Source organism: Calliphora vicina, chromosome 4 (assembly GCF_958450345.1).
Source record: "Calliphora vicina chromosome 4, idCalVici1.1, whole genome shotgun sequence".
Lineage (NCBI taxonomy): Eukaryota > Metazoa > Arthropoda > Insecta > Diptera > Calliphoridae > Calliphora > Calliphora vicina.
In genome coordinates, this window is record NC_088783.1 from 61,714,485 (window position 1) to 61,726,835 (window position 12,351).

A 12,351-nucleotide genomic window follows, 5' to 3' on the forward strand; every position below is an offset into this window, starting at 1 on the left:
ATATAACTTTTGACAACTAAAAAAATCATGGAATACTTTTTTGAAAAATATGACAAAAAATTTTCTTTATTGAGTTTTTGCGGAGATACAAATATTTCAATTTAAAATAAAATTTTTATTTATGAACATTTATTAATGAAATTTTACACTTACTATATAGATTTTTTATTTAAAATGGAAAAATATTTTTTTTTTTTGGAAATTTGTAATCAGGAATCCCGCAATTCCCAAAAAAGTGTTAAAAAATCCCAAAAATGGTATTTTTAATATTTTGGCTATAATATCCATACCAGGGGCGGGGTTATCGAAACCCTTTACAAAATAATTAAGAATAAATTAGGCCATCTAAAATGGGTTACTATATTTTGATATCGAGTATGCGATTTGAGAATTTTTGCCCTAAACTTGAATTTTACATAAAAATATGCGTTTTTTTAATGGACCTGGTCCCCTCGGTATCAAAAATTGTCAATATTTTTTTCATTTAAAATATTTGATGTAAAGTTAGTTTTTCAAAAAGTATAAATTCATTATACATCCTCTTAGAAATTTTTTAGATAACTTAAAAAGAATAAAAGTACCTTTTTCTCAAAAAAAAATAGCGAAAAATCACCATTTTTAAAATTCAAATGCATGTAACTTTGGACCCAGTCATGATTTTTAAACAATTCTTTCTCTATTTAATATATAAATTTGTTGTTAGTAAAAATTGAATTGATATCTACGTTTTATGTAGTACTCGACAAGCAGATTCTATATATGTAATTTTTTTGAAATCGGAACACAAACGAAGAAATAGGAACGTTTTTAAAATTGAATATACCCGAGGTCTCCTACTTTGGGGACACCTGGTCCCGGCCTTGGCTGGCCAATGAGGTCCAAATTCAAAATTTAAACTCGACAACACCTCCTCTTTGCGCATGACAAATTTCATTCAAACCGGACTATATTTGTTAATAACAAAAATTAAATTATTTTTTAAAAGGAATGCATTTATTTTTAAGTGCTGGCGAGTGCATGTTAAAGTTTTGAGTGAATTTTGTGAACAAACAAAAAAAGAAGTTTTTGCTCAAGCTCACTTGACTTGTCGTGAATCTTATCTTTGATATTTGGCAAAATCTAAGAAAATTTCTTCCAGCGTTGTTTGTGATATTGAATAGTCCTCGACGTTTAAATAATCACGATTATGTTCCATGAGACCAAAGATCTTGGACCATCTAATACTAGATAGGGGAATGTAGAAGGTTAGAATACCTTGGTAATCCTCTCTGTAATGGAAAGGGAAGGAGGAGTAGAAATTAAGAGTTAGTAGAGCAAATAATGGTTTTAATGTTTTTTGTACTTACCGTAAAATAGCTTGTGGAAACTCTCTTTCCACAAATGCCTTAACACTTTGAATTTCTTGCTCCAAAATTTGTGCAGGTGTTGACATTTCGGAGGCATTTGAGATGATGAAGCTGAAAATATATATTTTATTTTAATATTTTGTAGATGAAAATAGTTAATATGATTCTACTTACTTTGCCATCTTTATCTGATCAGCATTACGTTTCACCTTAATCTTCAATATCAGACCCTTGGAGAATTTATTCTTTAAGTGCTGCGTTGAACCAATACACTTAAATTCTCCATTCACCATAATGGCCAAGCGGGTACACAAAGCCTCACACTCTTCCATACTGTGTGAGGTCAATACTATCGATTTGCCCGAGTCACGTATGCGACAAACCATATTCCATAATTGACGTCTGGCCGCCGGATCCATACCCGTGGTGGGTTCATCCAAATAAACAACGGAAGGACTACCAATAACCGCTATGGCCGTACTTAATTTACGTTTATTACCACCACTATAGGCCTTTATTTCCTTATCTAAATGTTTCATAAAACCAAACGATTTGGCCAACTCCACGACCATATGATTGATGCGATCCTTGTGTATGCCTCTGAGAAGACAGAATATTTTCAAAGTTTCACGGCCCGTCAAATCCTCCAGCAGAGCATCAAATTGTGGACAATAACCGATTTCTTTATAGATTTCATTCATATCGGAGGGTAGGTTGAGGCCCTTAACAAAGGCACTGCCAAAAGTAATGCGTTCATCGCCCGTCATCATTTTAAAAGTGGTGGTTTTTCCGGCTCCATTAACACCCAAAAGGCCAAAACATTCAACTCTAAAAAGCAACAATTTATTTTCAAAAACTATAATACTCTTTAAATGTCAAGCTTAACTTACGGTTTAACACACAGCGACACTTGATTGACCGCCAAAAATTTACCATAATATTTGGTAACACGATCCAATACCAAATTCGTTGCTGTTAATTCAGATTGTGACATATTCAAAATGCGTTGCTTTTCTTGATCCACATCCTCATCAAAAAAGCCATCTTCTGGTGGGGGTGGAGGCTTGCTGGAATTATTTAATTATGTTTTTAGTAAAATGGTTTGTCTTTACAATTGTTACAAAATCTAAAACTTACAAACTTCTTTGCTTGATTTTATAAATCAATTCACTAACTAGACTGTATTCACGTACGATGATGAATAAAAAGAATACGACAGCTGTCACTATCATGTATACGGTTTCGGGTAAAATACCAGGTTCCTCCCAGGCGAAATAGGGTACAGTTTCTGTAAAAGAAAAAGAAGAAAGGTTGAAGAAATGTTTAAAGTAATGCAGGATAAGTTGCGTCAAGAGGATATTGGATAGTTTATAGCCTAATTAACTAGTGAAAAAATTCCTATAGGAATTGATTTTCCTCTCAAATAAATATCAGTGAATTTTTTCAACATAAACTTTTAATTATAACAAAATTAAATTTACATAAAAAAAGAAGATCATTTAATGCAAAATATATGATTGTTTCTGTCAGGAGTGTTGTTTTTGTTTTCACATACATAGTTTTTATTACTAACTAGTTAATCGCCCCGGCTTCGCCCGGTAGCATTTACTAATGTTAGTTCTTCAAGTATCTCCAACCCACGCACACCAGCCTGTTCTTATTTATTTGCAAATAAAATATCTAAATTTGTACTACATACTTTAGGGAGCTTTTTTATTACAGTTGACTGGACTCACAAAAAAAGAATTTCCGTGTTCTAACCGGAATTGTATAATTTTTTCTCTTTACAAACCATCTTCTCAAAATTTCGAATCGAATAAAAAAAAATCAGCCAAATCGTTCTCACGTGATGACATTACATACATGGACCATTTCATTTTTATATATATAGATACAATCTCACCACTTAGGTTTTTGACAACTCAGTTAGGTCTTTGACAGTAAAGTTTCCGCTCTATGTATATTTTCTCTATGGTTTGCAGAGCGAGAGAAAAAATAAAAATTTCAATAGGCAAAGAGTGTGAAATATAATTGTCCCCCTTTCCAAACTCCCTCAACATTTTATTTTTTTTTTTGTTTTCTATTGTCATTACTGAAACTAACAGAGTCATGTCTGTATAATTTGTGGTGTTTCTATTCAATTTGATCAAAATTTAAAAATAATGTTGATCTTGGAGAGTTTTTTAAAACAAATTAAAGGTATTTTCAAGATGACTACCCATTCTATACTATGCTCAAGGAGACGGTTTAACTTTAGTTGTCTGTCTCCGGTAGGGTCCCCATTCCAGACTTCGTCCATGTGCCGAATTTGATCGAAATATCTTCAAAATAGCGATCTTCCCTACTTTGGTGGTGTAGGGTATAACAAGCTCCTTTTCCCAACAGAGTTAGTCAAATTTGGACTTGTATTTCAAGTTATCAAATATGATTTCCAAACAAAATTTATTGTAAATACTTACTGCAGCATTTTGGTACCAATAGACATCTCCAGTAATCTGGCAGTATTACAATAAAATCGGCACTGCAAGCATCTCTTGTAGCCACATTCATATACAGTTTATTCAAGCCCATGGCCAAAGAGAAATGGGGGAATATTCTAAAGATCCAGCCCAATAAATCGGCAGTATCCTTGGTATCAAAGATTTCAAACGACATGACCATGACAACAATAAACAAAGCCATGCCTTTAAAATAAAAATAAATAAATTAATAGAAAATAATAAAAATAAATATAAAAAATACTACTTACCAGCAAACATATTGATAATGGAAATGCGTGCAAAACCGGTGGCGGGCTCAGTAAAGTAAAACGAAATCAAATAGGTAAAGGGAAGCACAGAACAACCGAATAGTATTATAACAACAAAATAACGGCCTGGAAATTTTGTAATTTATATAGTAAGTTTTAGGAGAATTAGCTGGAGAAAAATTAAAAACCTACCCAAATCACCAAATGATGAAAAGCCCTGCTCCTGCCAGCAAGCTATAGTGCATATAACAATAATGGCGGTAAGAGCAAAAGTTGAAATATCCCAAAGTAATTGTGACAACCAAAAAGTCCACACCTTAACACCACCCACAAATTGCAATAACTTGGAACGTGTTTCACGTTCCTTAATCAAAAACAATATATAAAAAGCACTAACGAAACAGAAGCAGAAACACAAATTGGTGGAAAGTTGAGTGCCCAAATTGTTGCCCGTATTCAATTGTGTTAGACGGGTTTCTGTGGTATAGGGCAAAGGATCATTGGTAACAGTAATTTGGTAAGAGTCATTCTTTAAGGCTCTAAGGATAATAATAAATATATTACAAAATGATTAATAAAATAATAACAAATTTCCACTCACTTGATCATGGCATTGTGCACCAAATTCACTGTCAAGGGAGCGGTATGTAAAGGCTGATTATTCAGCCAGGCTATTATATTTTTAGTTCCTATGGTAGCCGCTACCAAATATCTTGAATTAATACGCACTTGTATTTCCTTGCCCAAATCCAAAATATACTTTGAGAAATTTTTCTCACCCGTTTCCAGAAGCTCATAATTACTGCCATACGAAGAGGCAATGCTTTTATATTTATCAGCTATTTTGTATGACAAAGAATCCGGTGCTACATTGGCGGCTGTCTCCAAAACCGTAACCGCCAAAGGATATTGGGTTAAACTCATGGTCATGGGTTGCAGTTTACTAAAGGTACCCTGGGTGCGGGTAATTAGAACGGTAACGGTCACAAAGAATATGGGCATAATATTCTGTATAAGGAAGAGCAATTTGTTGCGATAGGTGTACAAGAATTTCTTTAACATCATGGCGGTCCATTGATTGGTCAAGAGATTGACAACCATTAGTAAGTGGGAATTTTCGGTGAACAAACCTTCAGCTGCAAATTTATATAAAAATTTGAATATGTTTGTACAAAATAAGGAGAAAACTTACAAGTTATTGATTCCACATCATTATCGGGATAACCGGAACCACCATTCATGATGGCACTGGCTTGTTTACGACTGCCATCATTGGCATTCTCGGCTCCCACTTTCATGAAGACCTCTTCCAATGAGGTAATGCCTATACCATAACCATTTAGTTTCAATTCATCGGACTGTTCTTCCAAGGAGCCAAACATCTCTTCAAATTTACTAGAGTAATTGTCGGGTAATTGATAAGATAATTCAGCACCAATATCGGCTTCCGGCTGCAAACCGGGTATATAACTTTGTAATAAACCAGTAATTTCATCTGCATTGCATGCCTCACGTTTGACACAAATCTAAAGATAAAAGGAAGTTATAAAATTCAAATTTCTAATAATTTGTAGGTTAAACTTACCAATCTATAGCCCGATCCATATTTCTTTTTCAAAAAGAATGAAGTACCATGACATTTTAGTTCACCATCACACATGATCGCTATGCGATCACCCAAAACATCAGCTTCATCCATGAAATGTGTGGTCAGCAATATAGTCCTTCCCACTTTTTCACCTTGCAGCAAATCCCACAATTGACGGCGAGCCGAAGGATCCATACCCGAACTAGGTTCATCACACAACACAACTTTCGAATTGCCCGTCAAAGCACAGCAAACAGACAGCTTTCGTTTCATGCCGCCCGAAAGTTTCTTTGAGGCAACATTGGCTTTATCTTCCAGTTCGATCATTTTTACATATTTATCCACCTCACGTTTGATGTCGTCGCCCTCAAGGCCCTTCAAACGACTAAAGAATGTTAAATGCTCGGCCACGGTCAAATCATCAAACAAAACATTGTGCTGTGGACAAACACCCAAAGACATTCGGGCACCCTCAATATTGGTTCTTATATCACTGCCATTAATAATGGCCGTGCCCGCTGTAGCAGGAAACATTCCAGTCAACATGGAAATTGTAGTAGTTTTACCGGCACCATTATGACCCAACAAAACCGTAATTTCATCTTCATACATATTAACCGATAAACCCTTTACCGCCATTTTATCACCAAATTTCTTTTTCAAATTCTTCACCTGCAAACCCACAGGTTTACCCGCCGGCTCCGGCTCAAAAGCATCCGGATTCTGGCGTCTAATATGAAAATTTGGTATATCCTCCACACCAATATAATCCTTTTCGCCACACCAAAAACTAGCCGTAAATACAAAATTCCATTTCTTTGGCACACCAAATTCTCCGGGAAATATTTGTTCCACATACAAACATATACACATATACATAACACAGGAAGCCAACATCATCAGTATAATATAACCCACCGTCAGATTGTCATCAATATTAACCGGGGTAAATAGATTGCTCCATTGGAAACCCTCGCCAGTACCCTCAAACTCGAGTATTAATTCAAATGCAAAACCCATGGCTGTATTGGAGACTAAACACCAACCCAGTTTGGAGCCCAAAGTCAGGTCATCGTACATTAGTATTGTAAACGAGAAGGGCATGTAGGTAATGAACCACACCAAACCGGTAACGGCAGCAGCTGTACTGGCCCTGGAGAAGAATGTGGCCAACATGAAACAGAAACAAATGCTGGTAATGATGTAGATCAACATGAAGAATAGTAAAACGGACCAATCGGCATGCGTTAAAACAGCCACATCATTAGACCAACGAATCTGAAATGAGGAAATCAAAAGAATTATAATAACGTTCAGTTCTGGAGTGCTGATTTTGACACGGAAGACAAAAATCGCCCAGACCAGCCAAAAAAGTTTGAAGTCCAAGAATTGGAGGCATTACTCCATGAAGATTGTTGTCAAACTCAGCAAGAGCTTGCAAAATCATTGGGAGCTACTCAATCAGCAATTACAAATCGTTTGTATACAGCTTAGATACCTTGAAGACCAAGAATTGGAGGCATTACTCCATGAAGATTGTTGTCATACTCAGCAAGAGCTTGCAAAATCATTGAGAGCTACTCAATCAGCAATTAGAAAACAGCTTAGATACTTTGAAAGTCGATTTTGTATGTATGAAATGCTGCTTCAACGTTATAAAAGAAAATCATTTTTGCACCGATCCTTAACAATAACCCGAAGCGTAAGAGATCGTATGTGAATCCCGGCCAACCAGCCGAATCCATTCCAAAGCTAAATATCCTTGGCGCTAAGATAATTCTCTGTATTTGGTGGGAGCAAGAAGGTCCAATCTATTATGAGCTGCTGAAATCTGACCAGACCATCACAAGGAACCTGTACCGAACGCAACTGATTCGTTTGATGCGAGCATCAGCTGGAAGTTTTACCTTACCCCATTTATAGTCCAGATTGTCTCCCGTCCGACTACTATTTATTTCGATCGATGCAGAATGCTCTCTGTGGGATACACTTCACTTTGGAACAGAGTATCCGATATTGGCTTGATTCGTTCTTGGAATGAAAATATGTATATAGAGCCTAAATTGATGTGTCTTTCAGACTTTCGGATCAATTCAATATTTTAAAAGCTGAGATATTTGACATAAAAATGGCCACGAATTGAAAACTATAATTGGAAGTGGAAATTTATCGATTTGTAGTTGAATGTTCATGAAAAAATCAGGCATGAGTCACATAAATCGAACCAGTTCATCATCAGCTGAACCCTTAGACTACTTCTTTGTCATGTAATATTTTGCTATATTATCTTTGAATTTTAGTATGCTAATGGACCTACCTCAACTGAGCATCAATATTATAATATAAATCTACATTTATACGATAAACAAAAGAAGTTTGGGTGAAAATACTCCCAAGCTCTTACAAAAATCCTCAACTGATGCCAAACATCTAAGTATTTTAATAAATTACAAAAGAAAACTCAAACTTTTAACCCGATATTTAATATATATACATATATCTTAACTTACCTTCATCAAAATAGTTATCAATATGGCCGATATTCCCAACATTATAAACGATTTAACAAACCACGCTGTCCAGTGAATCCAATTGTTTAAACCCATAATTTTCATAACTTCCTTCAATTGTTTCTCCTTTTCGGCCGTAATAGACTGTAAGAAAAATCACAATTAAAGAAATTCCATCAAATAATTATTAAGCAAAAACTCACCTTAACTATATAAATACAGGGATAAATAAAACTTAAATATATAATATAAGACATTATAAAAGACAAACCCTCTAACAGCGGATCAAAAATATATGCCGGATACGGATAACGTTGCATTTCAACATATGGCAGTTCATTATTGTTCGTTACCAATTTCATATATGCCATGGAGATGGCATTTTGAACGGGTAGGAAACCCTCACGCAAATAGCCAACTGGCAGACCACCATCTTGAGAATCGGCATTTCTGGGACCCGGCAAATCGATGGGCACAAACAGTTTCATTGTCAACCAGGTCATGGGTAAATATTCCGATGACGTTCTCAATTCACTGGGAAAACGCAAAGCAAATGAGAAATTCATGGGATAATCAGTAATATTGCTCCAACTATCATCAAACTGGATACCGGTCAAATGTTTGCCACCCTCTAAGTCAAATTGCATTGTGGTTGCATCGCTGTAACCCTGAATGCCTTTCAAACGTAAGGATGTAGCGGCTTCTTGAACGATATTTTTTAATATACTATTTTCGGGTGAGTAGCCGAGGGTGAGGGGGACTGCCTTGGCATCGGGCAAACTTGCCATAGTTGTTCTAAAGGAGAGAAACAACAAAAGCATTATTTTTTTATATTAGAGATATAAGTTACAACAATACAACTAATTTGTTTAGCATACATTAAGGCTGTTAATTTGATTAAATTTCTCTACATACATAACTATTGGGACAGAACATTAACAAATCTAATTAATTGTTTACATGGTTTTAGATATTTTATTATAAAATGTTATTTAATTACTTTGTTACGAAATATTGTATTGTATTAATATAAAGTTCAGTAATAAAAAGTAGAATATATTGTTAATATAAAGTTGACAGTAATATACTAGTATTAATTAGCAGGTTAAATATAGGAACAGAAAACTTCCGCCTTATTTTCCGGATTTAACCCGAGTGACTATTTCTGGTTTCAAAACCTGAAGAAATATCTCGGTGGAAAGAGATTTGACTCCAACGATGAAATCATCTCACAAAAAATACCTATTTGGATGACCTTCACATATCATATTTTTTTGGAAGCGATACAAAAATTTGAGAAACGTTGGAAGAATTGGATAGAGCTCAAAGCAAAAAAATAAAAATATTTTTTATCCAAAAACCTGTTTCATTAAAAAAGTCACGGACTTTATGACCCACCCAAAATAAGCTCTAACTGTGATCACTCATAGATCGGTAACTCTCCTTTCAAAGACCTAACTCAGTTGGTCAGAAACCTAAGAGAGAGAATGTATTAAAACGTAAATCGTTAATAACTTCGTAAATACAGTGATTTTATGGAAAATAAGCTGAATCTGTGATCACACATTTTTTATAACTTCGTAAATACTGGGGAAAATAAGCTCAATCCGTTTTACAGTAAATACACCACCATAGTGGGGAGGGTATAATGCGTTTGTGCCGATGTTTGTAACGCCCAAAAATATTAGTCTAACACCCACCTTAAAGTATACCGATCGACTTATAATCACTTTCTGAGTCGATTAAACGATGTCCGTCCGTCCGTCCGTCCGTCCGTCCGTCTGGTTGGCTGGCTGTCCATGTAAACTTTGTGCGCAGAGTACAGGTCGCAATTTTGAAGATATTTCGATCAAATTTGGTACAGATTATTTCTTCGGCCCAAGGACTAAGCCTATTGAAACTGGCAATCGGTCCATTATTTCACCTAGCCCCCATACAAATGTCCTTCCGAAATTGGACTTTATCGGTCATAAATGTTTAATTCATAAATGTATCTCAACAAATTGAGCACCAAATAAGTTTTATATATACAAAATTCATGTTACCAAATTTTGTTACGATCGGTCCATAATTAGTCATAGCTCCCATATAGACCCGCTTCCGAAAATCACTTTAACGTGCATAAATCGCTTAAAAATGTTGGTATACTCACAAAATTCAACATAGTTAACTTTAATATAGACATAAATTACACGACCTAATTTCATGGTGATCGATCCATAAGTGGTCATAGCCCCCATATAAGGCCCACTTCCGAAAAGCACTCAAAAATATAAATTATTGAAATTTTAAAAGAAAATAGTTTTTGCTGTTTTACTTAGTGTAGGCTGTTAAATGGTCGGGCTTGACCAACCATACTTTCTTACTTGTTTTACATATTTTCTTTGCAAACTTGTAAATTGTATTAATTTTCAACTTTTTAGTTTTGTTTATATTTGCAACATTCATATTTATACCCTTTTTTATGTTGATATTTTTTACTGGACAAAAAATGTCCAGTAAAAAATGTCATGTTCTCTATCTACGAACTGTCACTTTTAACATTCTCTTGTTCTCTCGTTACATGTTTTTAAAAGTAAACGAACGGAATCCCGTAACTTCCAGTGATAATTTGTACAAATTATTCCAAATTATCAAGTACGCGAAAACTACTATTGTTAAATCAAGTCCGCATTCTAAATACAAGGATCCAGAATATATACATATGTCTGTATGTATGAATACTTTATTTATATTTATAGTAATTACAAACGAATTTTTCTTCATGTTATGAGATTGTGATAAAGTTTAAAATTTTAAAAATAAATTTATCAATGTGAAAATTGTTAAAACATTTTACTTACTCGAATAAATTGAGATTAGTTATAATTTGTGGATCATAAGTGGTAATCGATTTTGGTTCTGTCACCACTAATGTACGCACTAATACCAGCAACAGTGAGAAGATAACCGGCAGCAGTAATTCGAATACAAGTTGCCATTTTTGATTTCTTTGCAGTAGCCAATTTTTCCAAAGTAATAATTTAAATTTGACCCAACTTGTGACGCGAACCATTTTTTTGTTGTAAATATTTAGCTAATTAAATTAATTCACTAGTATATATGTTGAGACATTAAGATTAAATGAATGTAGACGTAGTCAAAGTGTTAAGATGAATGGAAGAAGTAGGAGGTAGAGTGTTTAACAATTTCTGTTGTTAAACCAAATGGGAATTTTAAATGTATTGAAGAAGAGAGAATAATAGTTAATGGTTGATTAATATAAATCTGTATAATTTTTTGGTTTTCGTTCTCTTCCATGTGTTTTAAAAGACCTAATGTTATGATTAAAGTTTAATGTTTACACAAGCATTACTACACGCACTTTTACAATATCTAGTGCACAATCTAAAGTGTAGGAAGAAACGTTGACATTTACAAGTTCAAGTTTACTTACTACGAGTGCAAGTACATTGTCCGATAAATAAAAGTAATTGATAAATCGTATAATGAACATTTCCCTAATGCATGTTTATATTTTCATGTAACCATATAAATACTGCCTTTTAATATAAAATGTGTAACACAACCATAATTGATGTCCATTTGATAATCTGACATACTCAAGCTCTCGACATGTTTCCCTTGGCGTTTTATGTTCTTGCAAAAATGTTGCCTTTTCTGCCCTCTCCCCTTAAGAAACTTTATTAGTACACTTTTCTTAATACTGCCTTTTAATACAAAATGTGTAACACAACCATGATTGATGTCCATATGATATGCTGACATATTCAATATCTCGACATGTTCCCCTTGGCGTTTTATGTTCTTGCAAAAATGTTGCCTTTTCTGCCCTTTCCCCTTAAGAAACTTTATTAGTACACTTTTCTTAATACTGCCTTTTAATACAAAATGTGTAACAGAACAATGATTGATGTCCATCTCTCGAAACCTTGCAAGCTTTATTAGAACACTTTTCTTAATACTGACTTTTAATGCAAAATGAGTAACACAACCATGATGGATGTCCGTATGATAATCTGATATATTCAATATCTTGGCATGTTCCCTTTGGCGTTTTATATTCTTGCAAAAATTCTGCCTTTTCTGCCCTTTACTATTAAATAGCTTTATTAGTACACTTCTCTTAACACTACCTTTTAATACAAAATGTGTAAC

At 34.4% G+C, this 12,351-nt stretch overlaps 1 protein-coding gene across 1 annotated transcript; it reads right to left on the reverse strand.

Moving 5' to 3' along the window:
• Window positions 1-1,075: 1,075 nt before the first annotated feature.
• LOC135958130 (phospholipid-transporting ATPase ABCA3-like) lies at window positions 1,076-8,956 on the reverse strand. Its single transcript, XM_065509002.1, is given in 12 exon segments — window positions 1,076-1,268; window positions 1,347-2,174; window positions 2,237-2,413; window positions 2,484-2,634; window positions 3,806-4,030; window positions 4,096-4,221; window positions 4,288-4,634; window positions 4,697-5,231; window positions 5,288-5,621; window positions 5,681-6,961; window positions 8,194-8,337; window positions 8,397-8,956. Coding segments are annotated over 12 exon segments (4,785 nt in total). The 5' UTR covers window positions 8,841-8,956.
• Between the last annotated feature and the right edge of the window lie 3,395 nt (window positions 8,957-12,351).